The sequence below is a fragment of the Phocoena phocoena genome, chromosome 1, assembly GCF_963924675.1.
Source record: "Phocoena phocoena chromosome 1, mPhoPho1.1, whole genome shotgun sequence".
NCBI lineage: Eukaryota > Metazoa > Chordata > Mammalia > Artiodactyla > Phocoenidae > Phocoena > Phocoena phocoena.
The window spans coordinates 114,035,113-114,056,570 of NC_089219.1; the positions used below are offsets into that span (position 1 = coordinate 114,035,113).

Sequence of the window (21,458 nt, forward strand, 5' to 3'; positions counted from 1 at the left end):
GTGACCCTCTGCTCCCTCAGGATGTGACCCCTCTTCATCTCCAGATACAACCAAGCACAGAGTTTCCCTGTTGTTGCTCATGAGTGGGGATGGGTGGGGGCCAGACCCACAGAGAGCTAAGGGACAGGCTGGGGTGTCCTCAGAGCCTCCAGTGCATGTGTGAAGAGGGGTTCTGAACTCCTGTCTCCCTGCCTCTCTGGGGCTCCTCTCCCACACCCCCTTCCTCTGCCTGTTTGTCCCTCCTCACTACCTCCCCAGCATCCCCATCCTTTCCTGTCCTCCCTCTGCCTGACATCTGACAACGTCCCTGGTGCTTGAGAGCTGCAGCCACTGGGGGCGGGGAGAGAGACAGGAGGGAATGTCTTGTGCCCCTCCTTCTTTGTCCTAGGATTTCAGTTGACATCTTTATCCTGGGAGTGCCTCCCTCTGCCCACCCCCATCCTGACTGGCGGCCCCATCTCCCCTCTGTGGTGGAAGGGAAGATGGGAAGAGGAGCTCCTGGCCTGCTCAGTCCAAGACACCAAACTCTTCAGATGTTCTGCCTTCCCAGGACCAGATGAGGAAGCTGAGCTGGAGTATCTACTCAGCCAGCTACCATCCTGGGCAGGGAGCTACCTCTCCTGGCTTTGGAGAAGGGCAAGTGCCCCTGAGTTTGGGTAACCCAGATATTCGGGCCCAGGGGGCACTCCACCCCTCACCACACCCACCCTGAACGCCTGCCGCATGGCCCTTAGGCCTCCTTTCCACAGCGAGGACATCAAAACTCTTAGCTGTGTGGCCCCTTTGAGACCCTTCCTTCAGCCAGGCATCAGGGGTACCTGAGCACTTGATCTCAAGCTCCTGATCACATGCCCAGGGGCTCACCAAATGCCCTCCCTTCTGGCTCCAACCCAACCCCAACAGCCTGGATTCCTGAGTTCGCACATTCAGTGTCACTTCCCTCACTCTCTCCAGGGACAGATAGTGTCACCCTAGTGTCCACTCACTAGTCGTGCCTTTAGATGAGTGACCCAGAGGGGCTCCTGTTCATGGAAGGCAGCCGGAAGAAGCCCCAGGTGTTCAGGCCCTCTGACTCCTGGGCAAAGGTCCGGAGTGGGTAGGAGGTGCCAGCACACTGCCCATCGGCCTCACAGGGATGAGAGGACCCCCAAACTCTCCTTTGTGCCCCTGGGGGCGGGCACTGGTGGCCTGAGGAGTTGGGCATTGAAGCCTCTTGCTGGAAGGAGGAAGACCCTTGCTGTGGGGTAATGGCTGTGACTAACATCTCCCTTGTCCTTCACCTCAGCTAAGGTTGGAGAAGATGACAAACAACTCCTGGACCAGGGGAGGGGCTTCCACAGCATTGTTGACACTAGGCCAAGGGGAAGGTCCAAGTTTCTACTCCAGGTTTGCGCCCTGGCTGGGCATCTAAGACCTGGTGCCCCGCCATCCAAACTCCCTGGGACTCGGAGGGAGTATGAGGCTGTGGGGCTGACCCAGGAGCAGCACGCTGACCTCTCCTGTCTTCGTACCTGCTCTTCCTCCTACGTGATGATAGCCAGGAGCCACCCTGGCTGCAGCCTTCTGTTCTGTACCCAGAGCCTAGAGGAAGAGGAACTGTGAACACCCCTATTTGTCCTGCCTCAACCAAGGCCTGGTCCAGTGGCACAGCTCACCTGACCCCGGACCACTTGACCTCGAACCCTCCTGCCCCAGGCCTTTGGGCCTCTCGCTATGGAGGACTCCAATCTCTTCCCCACAAAGATGCATCAGTTGCTCCTGAGCTGGGAGGGGGTGGGACATGAGACCTAGAGCCTCCAGCATCCCTTTGCCCAGGTGGGGGACTTGACGAGAGGGCACAAGAACAGTTCCAAGGGGGTAGATGGTAAACATGTAATTCTTTGAATGCTAATCTGTTTCCACACCATTTCCTACCCTTCCTAGCCAGCTGCAGGTTATTTTTTCTGGACTTCTGTCTGAATCGGGGTGTGGGGGGGAGGAGGAAATCAAGAAAGTTGTTTCTGGATTATTTTAGTCACTGCCCTCATCCTTCTGCCTCTGTGGTAGGTGTCCGTCACTCTCCTTCCCCGGGCCAACCTGTTGTCTGTATTTAGCTGTCTCTGAGAGAGGACACTTCTTCCCTCCACAAAGCTTCTCTATATAGTTGGGAAGTCCCTTCTGAAGTCTAACCACCATCTTTCTTGCTACCTTATTACATCTACTTTTTTTTCTTTAACTTTATTGGAGTATAGTTGATTTACAATGTACATCCACTTTTTTTCTAGGACATAGATGGCAGTAGAGTTTGTCTTCCGGCATCCCTACATCTTTCTCCAAAATGTTCTTTTGGGCCAGTCACCACCTGCCCATCTTTGGAGGTGAAGCACAGGCAGTGTTTTTCTGAAGCCCTCTTTTCTTCAACTCCCAATCCCTTCTTTAAGCCCTTCCACATCCACATGCCCAGCGCTTCCTAAGCACGCAATGTCCCATCCTGTGGAGGTTAGGGGACATGGGTGGTGGGGAGAGGACTTGACCCCAGTGCTGCCCTCTGGGCCTGTGCAAGTGCAGGTGTGCCTGTCTGCTGTGCGAGTGTGTGGGTCTCAGATCCAGGGCTTATGTGTGGAGTCTCTCCTCCCTTGTACTCGCTGGTGGCCTGACACCAGCCACTCAGGGAGGGGAGGAGAGAACAACCTTCCCCACTCTTTTTTCCCTAAGCTGTGGTTCCGCCAGCAACCATTAGGGGTCACTGTTGCCTTAGCTAGCAATGACAGGCAGGGACAGGGAAGGGCAGGGGCGCGTGCGGTGGGACACGTGGTCCTTGCTGCCCACCTGGACCCTAACAGGATAGTGTCTGAGTTGTGGTTAGCATAGAGACGGCCTCGCACAGACTCATGCATACTCCGCTCATGCCTTAAGGAGCTGTGGTTTTCCGGACGGGTGCTGGAGTGAGCAAGTATAAGTTTATACGCTTAGAAGTATAAACCTCCGCAGAACCCCTGCGTGTGGCAGCATGGGAGCTCTGGCCCTGAGGACCTGGATGCAGGAAACGCTGATACAGGATGCGAAAAGGCCTTGAGCCAGGCCCAGCCCCTTCTGCTACCACCCCCTTCACCAAGGATTTAAGTCGTTCATCTGCAGCTCCTCCCCTTCGAATGCCCTGATGGCACTGGCATAAGAGCCTGGAAACAGACTCCCATGTGCTCCTTTAACCTGCCTCCGGGGCATCTCTGCTCCTGGGATGGAATAACAGTAGGGAGCCAGACACACAGACTCTGCTCTGACGTGTGTCCCCTGCCTTGCCTGGGGGGCATCCAGCACGGACTGGTGATGTCATCAGTACCCCTCCCCCACCCCAAGTTCTGCTCACTTCAAGTCTGTCCTGTGATACCCCAGGAAATGTCTACCCAGTGGAAATACGGAGGGATGAGGTGTAGGGGACGGGTTGGTGAGGCTGGGAGGCCAGATACGAAGGTTTCCCTGCCGGGCTCCACCACTTCTGGCCACCCGAGCTGCAGATAATAGCAGGACGGTCCTGCTTCACTGCCATGGCAACCCTGGCTGCTCAGTCCTCACGGAGGTGGTGTTTGACAGCAGTGTATTTATCCTATATCACTGCCTCAGGGTCACCACCTCAAGTCCCCAAGGAGGGAGGGAGGAAGTTCATCCAGTGTTAACACCATATAGATGGAGAGATAATGGGCTGCCCCGGACCAGGGTATAAACAGACCTCGGCCTTTATTGTGCCTTCTCCAGTCTTCCCATGAGAGGCAGGGGTGGGGGGCAGAAGTGAGGGCAGGGAGGAAGCAAGGCTATTAAAGCCTTAATAATCCAAGGGTAGGAGGGGGATTGAGGGGGAAAGGACTGGGAGAAGGGGTGAATCTGCCCCAAGGGAACGCCCTGGAGAAGAGGAAGGGGGAGCACCAAGCTTGGGGTCTTTGGGTATGGCAAAGGAGAGGAAGTGGGGTGAGGGCAGGCCTCCAGGCCAGGCTGGGAACCCACTTGCCCGGGTCCCTGGGTTCTTCTCACAACCCCTGCGGAACGGGGTGGAGGGGAGGAGGTGAGAGGAGCAGTCACGTGGATGCCCAAACCCAGCCTCCCAAACACAGACAGAGAGGGTTCCAGCCCCGATTCTGGTTGCTCATCTGGTTTCGAAACGCGCTGGTGGCCCCAGATGCCCACGGGAGCTCCAAAGCCGAGGGTGGGGTTCCCCAGACGCTGCCTCTGGGGCGGGCAGGTCTCTCTTCCTAGTCTGAGTAGGCTCTCTCACTCAGAGGGCAGGATGTCTTGTCCTTGGTCTAACCTCCACTTCTGTTGTGGCCTTGATTACTTCCTCATGGAGGATCAGATTCCTGAGAAGATCTGTCCTGCCGTGACTCTGCTCTGCTCTCCCCGTCACCCCCGATCTGTCCTGCTCCTGCTCTCTGTGCCCCCCTCGGCTACCCCCTGCCCTGTCTCAGCATCTCACGGCTGCAAAGGTCAGGTCCCTTCCTCTCTGCCCATGGGAGGCCAACCAGCCAGGGAATGGGGTGCCCCTCAGTGCCCTGGACCCCCATTTTGGGGGCTGAAGTCTGAGGAAGCCCCTTTAGGGGTTGGCAGGGAGTCGGGCTCTGCATCTGTGGGCAGCAGTGAGGCCCGGGCCCCCCGGCACTCTGGGCTGTAATAGAAGGAAAGGAGGCGGAATGAGGGCCGCAGCTCTTCCTGTATGCTGTCCAGGATGTGGGTAAAAGTTGGGCGCAGGCGCGGGTTCTGCTGCCAGCAGCGGTGCATCAGCTCCTGCCTGGTGGAGGTGGGGGGCAGTGTCAGAGGGGTGCACACGTCCTGCCTCCTGCACTGAGAAGGTCAATCAGTGTGATTGTAGGGGGGGTCATGGGGGATTATGTCTGAGAGGGTCACAGGGGAGTAAATGGGGGTTGTAGTGGGGATTTTGAGTTGGAGGGCTCAGAGCTGGGGATCAGTGCAAGTAAAAGCATCAGAGGAGGTGGGCCAGACTCACGGGGGTGGGATAGGAATAGGCAGGGCAGACTGGGGTGACTCACAGCTGAACGGGACAGCTCTCCAGCTCCTCTAGGACCCCGCCATCCATGACGAACTTGAGCACCTGCTCATTGGATAGGCCCTGGTAGGGTTGTTCAGCCAGGGTCACAATCTCCCAGAGCACCACGCCAAATGACCTGGAGGACGCGGAGGAGGGCCTGAGCCCAGCACCCTTAATGCAGCTCAGCGCACCCTAAGGAGTGCACCCAGGCCTCTCCCAAGGCCCTGCCTCCACACCCCCTGAGCCCTCTGCTCCAGCCAGGCCCCACCAGACATCCGAGTGGGTGGTGAAGATTCCATCTTTGAGGGACTCAGGGGCCATCCAGCGCACAGGCAGCAGCCCCTTCCCGCCCTTGCGGTAATAGTCTGTCTCATACACATCTCGAGTCATCCCGAAGTCTGGAAAGTGAGGGTAGACGGGGTGTGGGGGAGCAGAGCCATTCACCAGCTCCTGCCCCAGGAATACCTCTCCCAACCCTCTCCACCTCCAAGAATCCTGGAATGTGAGGGCTCAAAGGACCTCAGAGATCATCCCATCCAAATCCTGCTGCTCTCGGATGAGGAGACTGAGATCCAGGGTGGGGGGCTATCAGGGACAGAGCTGTGGGACAGGCCTGGGTCTCCTCAAGCCTCGCTTAGGGGGAGTCACTCTACCCAGGCTGCCCCCACCCGCCTGGCCCCCTCTGTACCCCCGATCTTGACAGTGAAGTCCTGGGACACCATGCAGTTTCGGGCCGCCAGGTCTCGGTGCACAAACTTGTTGGCAGCGAGGTAGGCCATGCCATCTGCGATCTCACCAGCCATCTGGATCATATCTCCCAGTGCTGGCTGAGGGAGCCCAGGGTTGTTCTAGAGCCAAGAGAGGGGGCTAGTGAAGTAGGAGCTTGAGGCTGGACTCCTGCCCAGTGATTACCCCTACAGCTGTGCCCAAGTCCTCTCTAACTCCCCAGCCCCTCACCCAGGATCTTCCTGGTCCCTACCTCTGCCTCAGGCCGCAAGGATCGAAGATGGCTCTTGAGGTCCCCTCGGGTCATTAACTCCATGATGACCAGAGTTGGCTGGCCCTGAGACACCACACCCAGGAGACGTACCTGGGATGGATAAAGAGCCTGGTTGCAGCTCTACCCAGCTCCCTTGATCTCCCTGGCCAAAACCTTGTTCTGCTCTCACAGCTGACCCAGACACCAACCCTCCTAACCCCAACCATGACCATAACCCTAATCTTGACCTAACAATGACCCTGACGCTAACCCATGACCTTAATCGATCTATCATCCCAATCTTCATGATTGAACCAACTCTGACCATGATCCGAATAATGATGTGAACACTCAGTATTGACTTCCACCAGGACTGATTTCAGCCCTAGCCATGATCCTACCATGGCCCTATGATGACCCTGTTTCGACTCTAACCCCAGCCATGAGCTTTACCCCAATTAGGATCCTAACCACAGGCCCAACCCTGAACTTGATGGTGCCCTGAAATCATCTCTGATCTTTTCCCTCTTACCACATGAACTTCACCCTAATTTTGACCCTGACAATGCCCTTGACCCTCCCTTACCACATGGTGACACTTGAATGCCTTCATGACAGAGGCTTCCTTGAGGAACTCAATGCGTTCTCGTGGGCTGGCCAGCTCATTCACCGTCTTCAGGGCCACGGGCGTGAGCTCCTCTCCAACCTCAAGTCCTTGTGCCAGCCCCTCGTATACCATCCCAAAAGAGCCCTGGCCCAGTTCCCGGATTATGGAGATCTGCTCCCGAGGCACCTCCCACTCATCAGGGATGTACACTGAGAGGAAGTGGGAGTCACAAGGCAAGGGTACTGCTCTCTGCCACACCTCCACCCACTTCTCTTCTCTTCTGAAGGGCTCGGGTCCCAAGGCTGCCTTCTCCAAGATGGTCTGGAAGTCTGCCTCTTCTCCCCTCCTGTCTCCCTTTCCCACACCACCCGTCCAGCCACCCCCAGACCTACTATGAGAGGCACTGAAGTACTCCGGATTCACAGAGGTATACAGCGTGCTGTTTCTGCAATGGGAGGTGAGAGGGTCAGGCTGGAAGGGTCCTCGGGAAGGAAGAAGCAATGTCAGAGGACAAGGAAGGGGGACATTCCAAGGAGGAAGGAAGTTGCTGATCATAACCCCTAGCTCTGATCAGGGTGACCCCTGCCTGGGGAACACCAAGCACTTTCCAAGCTAGTCTTGGTCCTAGTCCTGGGATCTGGGATCTGACAGGCTGGGAAAAGGGAGGACAGAAGTAGAGAAGCTGCTGTCTGCTCAGCTAGTCCTCAGAACCCAGCTAATCAAAGTCCTGCCCTCAGTTCCCTCTCATATCCAGCCCTAGGGGGATCTGACATCAAGAATCCCAGGATCCCAGGACACATCCTGAGGTCTCCTGCTTCTCCCCCTGCTATGATAGGACCAGTTTCATTAGTTCTCAGGCTAAGAGTATGGTGACCAACAGACCCAGTATGCCCAGACTGAGGGGTTTCCCAGGATTTGGGACTTTCACTAGCAAAATCAGGAAAGTCCCAGGCAAACGTGGACAAGTTGGTCCCCCTAACTGAAAGGTATGTCTCTTTCCTCCATGCCGCCCCCAGGGGAAGAGTTACTGCTGCTAAGGAATTCCTTTCTGCTGTCTCATCTACTACCCTCTGATTGCACTGACCTTATGATGAGGGCTCAGGGAAGAAGGGGGTTGGGAACCAATCACCTCTTCTTGCTGTAGAAGAAACCGAGGGCAGCAAGAATGATGAGTAGCATGAGGCCCACGGGGGTGACAGTGAGAAGGACGCGCAGCCCCCCGGAGTCTTCCTCCTCTGGTGGCCAGAAGGGTCAAAGATGGAGAAGTCAGAGGGTAGAGGACACTCCTCTTTCCACAATGGGAGGTGAGGATGGGGGAGGGATGGGGTGGAGGGGCCTGTGGTTTCCACAATGGGAGATGTGGCTGGGGACCCAGGTGGGGCTGTTTGGGAGTACAGGTCTGGGACAGCGGCTCTGCACACCTGGGCCAGGGATGTAGAAAGCGACACCGTCTGTCCAGGAGCCATTGCCAGCCAGGGAGGTTGCCCGAACTCTGGCAGAGTAGTTTCCAGGAGGCAGCAGGGCCAGGTGGACGCCCCCAAACTTGGCATATCGCAGGCGGGACACACACAGCACTGTGGCCTCCTGAGGGCAACACAGAAGAGCCGGCTGGGAAGAGGATGGAGGTACAAATTGGGGCTAGGTTAGGGTGTTTCCTGGGGTACCTACCTCTCCCAAGCGGCGGTACTTGATTTCGTACTTGAGAATGAGTCCGTTGGGGTCTGGTGGCTCGAGCCAGCGTAGGAGAACACTGCTCTTACTGGCTGCCTCCCAGGCCACCTTCCCTGGGATGCCATCAGCCTCTCCTGCGGGAGAGGGCATCAGGCAGCCCGGCCACAAGTATTTCCTCTCACCTTCATGTTCAAACCCAAGGGCGCTAAACTGGGAGGTTTGAGGAAACGCTGGGATTATGGGGACTGGAAAGGTTGAGCAAACTGCGGTCCTGAGGTTGGCGGGAGGTCAAACTGGCTGGTTGGAGCACTAATTGGTTAGGGTCCTTGGGGTCGGTGTGTGGGCGGGGTAGAGCTGGGGGGGGGTCACCTACTGTGGGGCATGGTACGTGCAAAGACGAAGGTGGCAGCGCTGCAGCCCACAGTGTGCGCCGCGTGGTTGCAGGCATGGATGTCGATCCGGTACTCTGTGAAGTGGCGCAGGCCCTTCAGCACCGCTCGCTCCCGGGGCACTTTGTCCTCCTGGATCTCGAAATCCGAGCTGTTCCCCCCAAGCCGGAGGGCCCCGGCTGCCCGGCGGTGCCTCCCTGAGTCCCTAGGGAGGGCGCGAGTCAGAGCCAGGCCCTGGTCCCGGGAGCCACGTCTCTCGGCCCCTGCTCCGCCCCCGCTCACCTTTGAGGGCTCTTATTGATGGACGTCACCTTCCAAGGGGATCTGGGGAGACCGGGGGATCGGGGGTGGGGTGGGCCCTGTCAGGCCCGCCTGGAAGGCGCCCCAGTGCCCTCTGCAACGGCGGACCGCCTCCCAACCCCACCCACAACCCAGGCCCCGCCCCCCCCGCCCCCGCCGCCCCGCAGACCCCGCTCGTCAACACCCTGGCCTCCCGGCTCTCTCGTGCCGAGACGCACTTGGGGATGGTGATGGCGTTGTGTAGAAAGTTTTCAAACTTCTTCTGGAAGGAGGCCTCCTGTGCCTCCAGCGGTGGCAGGACCTGCCCAGGAGGTGGGTGCTGGCAAGGGCAGCAGCCAGGCTCCCTGTCGGCCTCGAGCTCCCCGTCTTCGCGGTCGAAGCGGGGCTCGTTGTTGCTGGTGGGCAGCCTCAAGCCTGGTGCGGCGGCGGCGGCGAAGGAAAGAGTTAGACTGGCAGCGCCCGCGGCCCGACGCCCCAACCCCTCCGGTCCGCGCCTCCTCCTTGCGCACCGCGGTGGCAGTAGTCATTGAGGTAGAGGTCGCTGTCCTCTGCCAGGCGTTGCCACAGCACCAGGTAGTAGGTGATGTTTCCGTTGCGCTGGGTCGGTGGCTTCCAGCGCACCAGCAGGTGGGAGGAGGAATTGGACGTGGAGATGACGTCCTGGGGCACTGTGGGTGCTGGGGGTGTGAGTAGGGTACAACTGAGGGGCTGCAGATCCCCCTTTCAAATACTGTCTGGTTATGGGCCCTTCTCTTGAGGTCCAGCCTCCCAGCCTCTATAGGCCCGGTGTTCAGTGACCCAGCTTCTCTATTTCTGGTGCTTGGGTTCCCCCATTCTCACTAGGACCCAGGCATTTAGCTCCAAACCCCCTTCAAAGGCTTCAGCCTACCTGCAGGTAAGGTTCGGAGGTAGATGATGGGGCTTTGGGCTCCTTGGTGGGGGCTGTCCTCTTCAGTGGTCAGCGTGATGGCCCGCACAAACACTGCGTACTGTGTCCAGGGCTTCAGCGGGGCTAGGGTCACACCTGGCTCCTGGGTGCGGCTTAGGGGCAGTTCCACGTCCAGTAGGTTCCAGCTCTGGGCCCCACATGCATCTGGACCTACATGCTCTGTGGCATTCTGGAATGGGCTGAACACCCCATCCCTAGAGATGAGGGGCAGCTCAGCCCCAACCCCGGTTTCTAGCACCCCCTCCTCTCTGAATCACTCCAAGACTGTCATTGTCATGCTTCTTCCAGTATGAGGGCATTCAGAAGCAGGTGTGGGTCTGCCCTTTGGGGCAGGTGCCTTGTGGACATGACACACTCACTGAGTGGGTCTGCTCGGAGCTGGAATTGAGCCAGGATCCCCAGTATATCTCTAAGGGAGCACAGCCATAGCCACACCGCAAGGCAGATGCTAGGGGAATTTCCTGAAAGACCTCGAAGATTCTTTGCCCTTTGAGTCCAAAGGCAGTGGTGTATAGTCCTGCAGAATGTGAGCTGTACAACCGGTGGGTAGGGGTGGGAGGTCGGGGCTTTACATTGCAGTCCACGTTAGCATTCCTTAACGTGCGGTCCATGGCCCAGAAGATTCAGCATTACCTGAATGCTGAAGCTTGTTAGAAATGCAGATTTATGGGCCCTGCCCAGGACTAATGGAATCAGAATCTGTGGGAGCGGGGCCCAGGAATCTGTATTTAACAAACTCTCCAGCTCCTCGTGCTAGAGTCCTTCATCTTCCACTGAGGCCTAGGAGAGCCTTGGCCCTGTGAGCAGGCCTCCCACCATTAGTTTTTCTCCCTTCCTCCCAGGCCAGGCCCTGTGCTAGTGGGCAACTAAGATCTCTCCATTTTAATTCACAGGAAATGATTCCAAACCAGGTGGCTCCCATCTTCTATCTACCACAGAGGGTTAGTACTCCTCACTCCTGCTCTCCCAGCTTGCCTTCCCAAATCCATCTCTCTCCTCTAAAGAGTTCTATTTTTGATCCCTAGCCATGCTTTTGGAGAAGTTCTTCCTGTGGTCTAACCACTATCCATCCTGCTATGGTCAGTACATTCCCTCCAAAGAAAAGAGCAGCTGGTCCTTGGTTGTCCCTGCTCCCTCCCTTCCTCAGACTTTAATGAAATGCTGGCAAGGATATGCATAACACTGACCAAATTAGTGGGTACTTCCCAAACCGCTGCTGTCGGTACAAAACATTAGCCTAGTGAAGTGAAGTTTAATTATCCAGGCCTTCCCAGCAGGGCGCCTCTCCTGGGCTTTCAGAAATCCTGATTGTCCTCTCCTCATCACTGGTTAAGGTGAAACTGAGGCACGAAGGGATGAAGAAGGTGAGAGGAGAGAGCCAGACGTGGGCCCTACGAGGGAGTACGACTCTGGGGTCCTGGCTTGCTGGCTCTCCACAGCCCCCACCCCGGGGCTCTGCCCTCACCTGCCTGCGGTCGTGAACAAACTGACGTGGTCGGGCTCTGACCCCGGCCCGCTCTGGCCCTGGTCCCGCCCCCGCTCTGGCCCCACCCACTCTGGCCCCGCCCCCGCCACTCACGACTCCTTGTAGTACACGATGAAGCTGAGTAGGTCGCGAGCCTCCAGCGGCTCGAAGCGCTCCCAGCGCAGCAAGATACGGTCGGCCTCCGTCACGTTGGACACGAAGCGCAGGGTGCGTGTCTGGCCTGTTCAGGGTGAAGGGCGAACACTTGCTCTTGACCGTGTTGAGAGCACCTGCTTGAGCCGCCTACTCCCAACCCCCACCCTGACGCCGCAGCATCCCACCCCCAACGTGGCCTCTGAAGAGAAGTGATCACATTGTCCCCTTCAAGCGTCCCCTTCCACCCGGGAGCATGTCTGGTGTATTTCAGTGTGTGTGAAAGTCAGCGTGTGCGTGCGTCTGGGTGTTCCTTGGGGTCACATCTCTCACTGCCAGGGTGCCAGGGGTTGGGGTATTGGGCCTCACAGGCAGCTCGGTCTCCGTTGGTGCGGGGATTGATCTCTGCCTTGTTTTGCCGTCCCTTCGTGCCAGTCACCTCCTCCAAGCGGTAGATGTGTTCCAAGCAGAGGCGTGGGTTGAAGGCGAAGTATATCTTGCCCACGGGAATGGTGAGCCCCGCAGCCACCCAGGAGCCCAGCTGTTGCAGGTTCTGGTTGTCCAGCACGTACAGAGTGTAGTTCCTGGGGGAGGCCAGGGAACCTTGCTCTGCACGGCCAGTGGGGGCAAGGGGTGAGGAAGGGGGTGTCTTACGGGTTCTTCCTGAAGGGGCTGCACTGGGGGCACAGGGAAGGAGCGGCACACAGCAGCCCACTCACACCAGTACACACGGGGCATTCGTACACACCCACTCGGTGCCACTGACCAGAAATGTGAGGTCCGGCAAGTCACCCACACTCTGTGTTTTCCTCATCAGTGAAATGGGGTCAACTGTTTTTCTGCCTCCCTCCTTCCCTCATCTCACATTAATTGAGCACCTGCTACGTGCCAGGCTCTGTCCTGGCTTTGGGGACACAGGGAGGAGTGGGACTCAGCCTGGGGCTATGCCTCTCCAGCTGGAGTGGGGGCACCCCTGGGGGTACATGAGAAACCACTTGGCTGGATGGTAATTTAAAACATTATTTCGAAAAATCCTGGCTACATTAAGGGTAGGCCTCGACTGGTAAAGGTAGGAATGGGTTTCAAACCCAGGCAGTCTTGCTCTGCAGCTAAGAGGATCAGATGATAGCAATTATAGCCAATACATATAGAGTTATATGTAACTATAATTTTATGTAGTAATATATACTTTGTTTCAGGCTCTGTTTTAAGTGCTTTATACATAACAACTTAAGTAATATTCACAACAGCCCTAAGAAATAAGTAGAGTTATATTAACCCCATTTCACAGATGAGAAAGTTGAGGACCAGAGAAGTTAAGTAACCTACCCAGAGTCACACAGCTCGTAAGTAGCAGAGCTGGTTCCCATACTCTTCACCACAGTTCTGGGAGTGTTGGGGAGGAGATGAGACAGAAGGAACTATTTCTGACCCCTTACCCATCCACCATGGTGTCCCCCCGGATTAGTTTGAGGTTCTTGAAAAAGCCTAGGGACACGAGGGCAAAGGAGTGCTTGATTTTGAGGAAGCCAGTGATGGTCTCTACCAGTCCCAGGCTGCGCTGCAGCTCCAGCTCCAGGTTATCTGGGAATGGGGAAGACAGGGCTGGAGCAGGGGCAAGGAAAGTGATGGTTCCATTGGGAGGGGGGAGCTGAATGGGGGCCAAGGGAAGGGGGCCCTCAGGGCTGGGACCCAGGATGGTGGAAAGCGGTGCTTTAGCTGGATCATTGTAAGGGGTGTGGCCTGGAGGAAGGGTGTGGCCAGGAGGAGAGGTATGGTCCTGAGGAAGGCACTAACAGCCTTGACGAAGATTGAGGATGAGGCTCCCTTCCACGTGGGTGCAGCCCACCAGATCCTGGGCTGCCTGGACAGAGTCGATGGTCTTGGTGCCCACTTTGCACTCTTTGGGGCATAGCCCCTCGCATTTGTGGCAGAATATGCTAGTAGGGGCAAGCAGAGGATGCGGCATGAGCCCTGGACCAGTGTGGGCCTCCTCACTGCTCCAAGGGTGCCCCCCCCCCCCGCCCACCTGACACTCACCTGCTGTCATTACGGGTGAAGCCTGGAGGGCACTGGGCCAGGCAACTACCCTGGTGGATGCCAAAGGTGGAGGCGCGGCCAGGCACAGAGCGCAGGCTGGCACAGTGCTCCGCCGTGACGCAGCGCCAGGACTCATGCTGGTAGGTGCCTGGAGGGCACGCCCTGTGGCAGGCACCCTGGAAGTAGAGGTGACGGCAGGCGACACAGGCATGGGGGTCTTCTGGCCGGCTGCAGCCTCCCAGGCATTCAGTGTGGCAGCACTCACCCCTAACGGTGCAGGCCAGCCCACGGGGACAAGGGCACACTGTGGGCAGAATGCTGCATTAGACCTTACCCATGCCTCCTTGGTCCTAGCTCCACCCCCTCCTCCTGGGCTAACACTCTTAGTCTGCACCCAAATCCCTCCAGCTCAGATGACACCGGTTGCCGACTCTGTTTTCTGCAGACGGGGGCTCTTGAAGATAGGGACCGTGGCCCCTCTCTGTGACTCCTCACCTCCCACAGTGCCTAGTCAGGGGTGTCAGAGCTCAGGACCAAGCAGTGACCTTGTCTATCAGGGCTGCTGCTCCCCAGCCTGCTGTCCTGTCTAGGCCTAGTGCCCAGATCATTGCCAGGCATGGGGCCAAGGTGAACAAGTCAGCTTCTCCTGAGGAGTGAGGTCCAGGGCAAGGTGGGTCTGGGAGTGTGTAGAAGGAGGGGCCGTCCCTGGTCGTTTGACCCATGCCCCTGCCCATACTTCCTCCCTCTTCAGCGCTCTGCCCTGGGTGGGAGGTGGTCCCAAGCAGATGTGGATGGGTTTGCGGCCAGGTGCCAACGGCCTGGCTACCCTGCACAGTGGCAGCTGGATGTCTGTGGGAGCGATGCGTGTGGCAAGGGTCAGCCAGGGCGTGTTGACACTATACAGAGAGAGGACACGCAGCAGCTGTGTTTACAGCCAACAGGGAGATATTGGGGAGGTGGGGCCCAGTGGATACAGCAGGGATCTGGTTACTCTTCTGCCCTCACGCTGAGGCATTGGGGTGAGGGGAGCTGACCTCCAGGAGCTGCGTGGCAAGAGCCTCAGCTTGGGGACCCCAGATCTGCTTCCAGTCTCTGAAGGTCTTCTTTCCCTCCCCTATAACTTTCACTTCCTCCTCCAACCATCCCCTCCTTATTCCACTCCTCCTTTTCTCCACTCTTTCCTTCTGTTTCCCCTCCATGTACCTTACCTCCTAAAGAAGATCCCACGTCACATTATTTGTCCTCACCTGCCCTGTCATTCATCTGTCACCTCCTCCTTTCTCCTTCCACCCAGCTCCCGACCTTCCCATTTCAATACTGCCAGCCTGTGCTGAGGCCATTTTCATCAGAAGCATAGAACTGTGAACATGGCCCAGGCACTGCTCTAATGTTTTACAGAATAGCTCGCTCTTCATCACAATGCTCTGATCGTTTTACAGATGAGGAAACTGAGGTACAGATTAGCTAAATAACATAGCTGGTAAGTAGTAGAGCCGAGAGTCAGACACAGGCCAGTCGGCTTTGCTCTTGTCCACTGCCCCATACTGCTGCTGTGTACTGACTTGTATCCATTCATGCCACCCTTCCCCTCCTCACCACGTCCAACTTATACCTATCTTTTACTGTCTCTCCGTAACTACCTGATGCTGTCTTGTGCCCACCCCTTGACTGCCTTATGCTACATCAGTTGTTTAACTTTTCTGAGCCTCAGTTTCCTCATCTGCAAAACTGGAATAGCAACAGCACCTCCCTCATAGGATGAGTGGGGATTAAAATAAATAGTGTCGGCAAAGTACTTACCCATACCATCTTATGGCCAGCCAGCCCCATTTGACCCTGCCCCCTCTGTGCCCCCAGTCATGTTCTGTGCCAGTGCCCACCTCTCTGGCAGTGGCTGGAGGTCCAGCACCTGTAGTCGGTGTGCCCGCTGAAGGTGGTCCTGGCACAGGGCTCGCCAGTGGCGCCCAGCACGCCAGGGCACACGTCGGGACACTCCTCGCCCAGCTTGTTGCCCACAATATGGTTGGCGCCAGGTGAAGGCTGCAGCAGGCCCCAGTCAATGGTGGAGAGGTGGCAGAGCTCCTGGTTCTTCTCCACGCGCACAGCCCCACTCAGCACGGCCCCCAGCGCTGGCAGCCCCACGTCCCGCAGGTGCGGCATCTCGAAGATGACCAGCGCGTAGCCCAGGAAGAGGCGGGCACCGCGGATGACCGCTAGGTTGGGGAAGAGGTCACGCAGGCTCTCCAGGCCATAGACACGGAAGAGCAGCAGGTAGTCGGTGACCTGAATGAGGCGTGGGAAGCTGAGGCCATGGAAGTCCTCGCCGGTGGCCGTGAACATGAGTAGGATCTGCAGGTGGCCCTCCACCACGCTGCAGTTTTCCAGTCGACGCAGCTCTGCCACCTCTGAGCGGATGTCCAGGCTGGGGCACACTGTGGGTACAAGTGCAGGTAGCCCTCAGTACCGTTTGGGCCAAGCACCCCATGCGTGACCTCTTCCCCGGGCCTCAGAGGCCTCATTGGCAGCTTGGAGGATCCCCACCAGATGAGCCAACATGGGCAAAAGTGAGCTTCTGAACTTCCCTCCCAAACTCACGTCCCCTTCTCAGTTGACTGCAACTTCATTCTTGCAGTCAGACTCCAAAACTAAAGCCTCCATGATTCCTTTCCTTGTCTAACCCCTATACTCTGTGGGCTCTACCCTTAAAATGTATCCAGGGCCACCTGAACTTCCTTCACCATCATCTTCTCCTGGCTTTATAGCAATAGCTTCCTAAATAGTCTCCTCACCTCCACCCTGTCCCCTCTTTCTTCTGTCTTCCACTCTATAGCCAGAGTGGAAACACAACGCACAAGTTGGATCACTTTCCTCCACTGCTCAAAACTCCCCAATGGCTTTCATCTAGCTGATGAAAAGCCAAAGTCCTTACCGCAGCCTACAGGGCCCCTGCAACTCTCCAACTTCACCCGCTTTCTCTCTCTTCTTCAGACGCACTGGCCACGTTGCTGTTCCTCAAACAAGCTAGCCAAGCTTCTGCCTTGGGGTCTTTGCACTTTCTGTTCCCTCTGGCTAGAACACTCTTCCCTCTCAATGGCTCCCTCACCTCTCTTAAGTCTTTGCTCAGATGTCACCTTCTCAATAAGGACTACTCTGACCATCCTATTTACTATGGCAACACTCCCTACTCCCCTTCCTACTTTTTTTGGTAATAAATAAATTTATTTATTTATTTATTTTTGGCTGTGTTGGGTCTTTGCTGCTGCGTGGGCTTTCTCTAGCTGTGGTGAGCGGGGGCTTCTCTTCTGGCGGTGCATGGGCTTCTCATTGTGGTGGCTTCTCTTGTTGTGGAGCATGGGCTCTAGGCACGCGGACTTCAGGAGTTGTGTCACGTGGGCTCAATAGTTGCGGCTCGCGGGCTCTAGACTGCAGGCTCAGTAGTTGTGGCACACGGGCTTAGTTGCTCTGTGCCATGTGGGATCCTCCCGGACTAGGGCTCGAACCCGTGTCCCCTGCAGTGGCAGGCAGATTCTTAACCACGGCACCACCAGGAAAGTCCCACTCCCCTTCCTACTTAATTTTTCTCCAAATGCTTAACGCTGGCTAATATACAATTTGCTTATTTATTTTGTTTATTGTAAGCTCCAGAAGGGCAGGGATCATTGTGTAATTCATTGCTGTATCCTTGGTGCCTGGTATAGTGCCTGGCATGAAATTGGTGCTCAATAAATATTTGATGAAGGAATGAATGAATGAAATCTGTGACTGGGCAGCAGTAGTCTGAGCTTCAGACACTCCACTTCTCTCCCAGGCCTGAGGAAGCTAGATGCCTGGTCCCTGCAACTGTTTACTCTCGAAGGGACATTCCGTCGCTCCCATTGCCAAAAGTTCAAGTTTAAATTCCTCAGCCTGACATTCCAGGGTATTGATAAACTGGGCCCCGCTAATACCTCCAGCCGCAGAAGAGTTGCTTGGCCTGCCAACACCCTCAGTTCTTGCCCTGAAAGCCTCAGGTCAAGCCCCCACCTTCCCTGGCCCTCTGAGTTAATCACTTCAGGCTCACCTGCACTTAGTCCAGCACCCACACCAGAACACCTGGGGTATTGCCCCAACATTGCTTTCTGTCTGTCTGTCACCCCCTCCAAGGAGGGAGGCTGCTAAGGGTAGGACCCTTGTTAGTCAGCATTCCCACATGGTGCCCAGTTCAGGGCAGGAACCACTGGGCACTCAGGGGTTGTGGGTTGAATCGATGGACATCTGGATCCCAAGTCCAATCCTCCCTGGGGGACCTGGGTGTGTCTGGCTTCTCTGGATCGCAGGGCCCCAGCCCCCCTTTTCTTTCTTTCCCCAAGGCACACAGGACCATTCTCCTAATGGGCTGGATACCTGGTCCCTGCACTCACTTCTCCCAAGGATACCTTCCATGTTCCCCACTCGGGAAGAGTCAGGTCTGAAACCTTCAGCTTGCCATTCAAGTCCTGCTAACCTCTCCAGCCTCCACTCCCTCCCTTCCTACCCAGCCCTCAAGCAACAAGGCACCCATCATACATACCCAGGCCCATTCCCTGATGGTGAAAAGGGGGTGGCCAGGCTAGGCTGGCTCCCTGGGGCTTACTTCACACCTTGTCCCTGTTGTCATTAACGGTCCCTGTGCTTGGCTCTACCCAGCAACTGTGTGTGTGTGTATGTGTGTGTGTGTGTGTGTGTGTGTGTCTGAGCACATGCAGGTACACATGCATACACACAGACAGGGAGAATGAGAAAACACTTCTAGTCCCTCCAGGCAAAGGCCAATCAGGCTCTGCAGGCAGATGGGGGGTTCTCTCAGGAGCCCACATGCCACTTCCCATCATGCCCCAGCCTCTCTAGGGCTCCCCTGATGGGAGTCATTTGGAAAAACAAATCTACGACCTTCACAGGTTAACCCCTGCCTGCCTCCCTTCAGGACATGGTGGTGTGCAGAGCTGCACTGGGAACAGGACATCTGGGTCCCCTGACCAAACACCGCCCTCCCCCGCCCCCTACCCCCAGGGCCGTGCTCCTGTCCTGACAACTGTGCTCCTGGCTGGCATTTGCTATGCCCTGTCCTGGCACAGCAGTGGAGGAGGCGAGGGGTGGAGGAGGCGAGGGGTGGAGGAGGGGAGGGGTGGAGGAGGCGAGGGGTGCAGGGGTGGGGCTATGCCTTGCAGGCAGTGCCTCTGTGACTAGCACTCTTCAGGGGACCCCCTGCCCCAACCCACTCACATCACTCCTCTGTCTCTGCAGGAAGGGGAGACTCTGTTCTGCCCCTGGAAGTCCCAGTCTGAGGGCATCACGGGACCCCTCAGGCAGGCACAGAGAACTGGATTCCTGAGTTTCCTCAGTCTGGAAGGGAATGGTGGGTGTGGGGAAAGGGACATCTCTTCATCCTTCCGCCTTTGAATCTTCCACCCTCAGCACTTTTTCCTCTCCCTGCCAAGCCCCCAGCACCCTCATGAGGACCACTTCGTCTACATGGTCCCAACCCCCAAAACCCTACACATGGGAAGTGTTTAGCCTGGGGACTAATTAAAAGAAGCTCCCTACCCCAGCGGATGGGCCCTCAAAGTGGGGGACATGGGACAGAACCTGGAGACAGGAGCCCAGGACCCCAGCCTATCTTGATCTCTCAATTCTCTGAGCTTCAGTTTCCTGTCTGCACAATGGGTTCAGTTACTTAATGGTGCCTAGTTTTCAGCTCCCCTTCCCATCCTGGCCCCTTTCCCAACATTCAGTGGCTCTAGAAAAGACCTCTAAGACTAATCCCCTCATTTTGACTCTCATTCAGGCTTTACTGGGATCACTGTTTCATAAGCAGGAATGGAGGACATCTATTCATCCCTGTTTCAGGGTCCTTCTCATTTCCCAGGAAACTGAGAGGAAAATGCCCACCTCTGGGAAACTAAATGCTCTTCCTGGTGGGAAGTCCTTCTGAGACCTAACCCCAGTCTTCATGTCGAAGTAAGTAAATAGACGTGTTCTGGCTGGAAGCTCAGCGTTTGGCCTCCCAGTCTGCTGGAAGGGAGATGGGGCTCCAGGAGACAGTGCTGGGGACTCACCCTCACGAGTGTCCAGGCTAAATCCCAAGGAGAGGAGGATCACAAGCAGGCAGGCCACCCATGGCCGCAGACTGGGCACTGCCATTGTCTTAGTCCTGCCTTGTGCCCAGTCCTGGCTCTTCTCCAGATGGCTCCGGGGAGGAGAAGGACCTGACAGGCCCTAAGGGACACAGAGATGCAAGCTTCAGAGGGAAGGGGAAGGGAAGGGGCAGAGTGACAAAGAATCCCACACAGAGATGGCAGGAGACAGAAAAAAAGTCATGAGAGCCACAGAGACACAGACGGTGACAGGCCGCTGGAGCCAGAGACTCAGCGTGAAAACAGAGACAGAGAGATGAGGACAGAGATGCAGACAGCAACGGGAAGAGACTCAGAGAGGCTTCCAGGGAAAGAAAGTCACACGGTGCAGAGCAAAAGGCAGCGCAAGAGGCCGGTCAACCCCGAGGGCGGAGCAGAAGCCCGGGGCGGGGGCGGTCCCGGGGAGCGCGGGACTCGCCGGGGACAGTCTCCCCGGATCCCTCCGGGCGCGCTCGGCTCCCCAGCGCCAGCTGGCCGCGCTGCCGCTGTATCTCCCTGGGTGGCACGCAGGGGCCGCGCCCAGCTCCCGCCTCCCCGCCCCAGACCGAACGGATGGGTTTGCCGGGACCTCTCTGTTCTCTCCGCCCCTCCCGCCAAGCCAAAATATTTAGCCTGACAACTCAGGGGTGGACAGGTCTGTTGGGGAAATAAGGCCAAAATACAGGGGGATGGTGGGCCAAGAACAGAGCTCCCCCCAGCCCCGCTGCGGCTGAGGTGGGTCCCCCCTCCCTCGCCCCTGCGGACTTCTCCCAATTGGGGCTGCACTGCCGGCCGAGCGGCGGCAAGCGACCGGGCCCCTCGGGGAGGGGCGGTTCTAAGTTCGCCCACCTGCTGCCTTGACACCTGCGGGGTAACTGCTGGCAGCAGCGACCCGGTGAGCTTGAAACCCGGCGGGAGTGCGACCTGTCTCCGGAATAGTCAAGTCCTTCGCCTCTTTGAGCCCCTGGCAACCTCCTTAGGAGCCTGGCACTTCTGCTTTCGGGCGCAAGGCTCTGTCCTAGTTAAGTCCCTTAGTTCCAACCAAAATCCTCGTGGAGAGGGCAATGACCCCGTGGGGCCCCGCTTCTGTCTGGTCACCTTCCTGAATTGAGACTACTTGGTCGGTCGGTCTGTCTCTGTCTCGGGAAATTGGGGGACAGTCTGTGCTGGGTCCCTGGTGGAGAAAACTCCTCTCGGAGGGCTTCCTTTGCGGGTTCCTTGGGCCCTTCTCTGCCCTACCCTTCTCCAAAAGTCCCTCCTCCAGAACCCCTCTTCCTTCCCCTTTCCCCGGCTTGAGGCCCGCAGGGTGAAGGGGCTGGGACCTGCCCTCTGACTGCTGCTGGGGACCCGGGGCTTTCCGGGTTCGCGGCTTCCTTGGACCGACGGGTCCCCAGCTCCGCCCGCGGGCGGCTCCCGCGTCCGAGGAGCTAAGAGAGCTATTAATTTCTCCGCGCAGAAATCGATGCTCTTGTCAGAACGGCGATCGATGCCAGCCCAGCCTAGCTTGGCTCTGCCCAGCCTGGGGGCCAGTGCCGGCTGGCCCGGGTCAGTGGCTGACGCTGGGTCACCAGGCGCCGCGCAGTGGGGGCTGCAGACTGCGCCCCCACCCACCCAACCTCGGAGGAGCTCACACCTTTGCGCGCGGGCTTCCAGCGCCACCCTGTGGCCTCTCCTGGAAATCGGCGTCTCGGCTCCCGGGTCTCCATTCGCCTGCTGTTTGGGGGCGACACCTTCCCTTTCTGTCTCTTTTGTTTTCCTTC

At 57.3% G+C, this 21,458-nt stretch overlaps 1 protein-coding gene across 1 annotated transcript; it reads right to left on the reverse strand.

The window, feature by feature from the left end:
• Positions 1 to 4,512: 4,512 nt before the first annotated feature.
• On the reverse strand, positions 4,513 to 19,726 carry INSRR (insulin receptor related receptor). The gene is made up of 22 exons (XM_065882557.1): positions 19,642 to 19,726; positions 15,448 to 15,999; positions 13,568 to 13,871; positions 13,325 to 13,467; positions 12,967 to 13,111; positions 11,897 to 12,111; positions 11,489 to 11,615; positions 9,850 to 10,088; positions 9,470 to 9,637; positions 9,179 to 9,374; positions 8,943 to 8,984; positions 8,645 to 8,865; positions 8,269 to 8,405; positions 8,022 to 8,184; positions 7,730 to 7,835; positions 6,993 to 7,045; positions 6,580 to 6,809; positions 5,994 to 6,104; positions 5,703 to 5,862; positions 5,283 to 5,412; positions 5,016 to 5,150; positions 4,513 to 4,756 (listed from the first exon to the last, which is right to left on the reverse strand). The coding sequence occupies exons 1-22, from the start codon at positions 19,724 to 19,726 to the stop codon at positions 4,513 to 4,515; spliced, it is 3,906 nt and encodes a 1,301-aa protein (XP_065738629.1).
• Positions 19,727 to 21,458: the final 1,732 nt, after the last annotated feature.

What these genes read in the sequence shown, in the direction of transcription:
- INSRR (XM_065882557.1), bottom strand. Translation starts at nt 19,726, where the DNA reads ATGGCAGTGCCCAGTCTGCGGCCATGGGTGGCCTGCCTGCTTGTGATC. An exon ending in TTTCTACATCCCTGGCCCAG is followed by an intron (nt 7,836 to 8,021) that starts GTGTGCAGAGCC and finishes TCTGGCCACCAG; the next exon opens with AGGAGGAAGACTCCGGGGGG. An exon ending in GAGAGCTGTCCCGTTCAGCT is followed by an intron (nt 4,757 to 5,015) that starts GTGAGTCACCCC and finishes CACCTCCACCAG; the next exon opens with GCAGGAGCTGATGCACCGCT.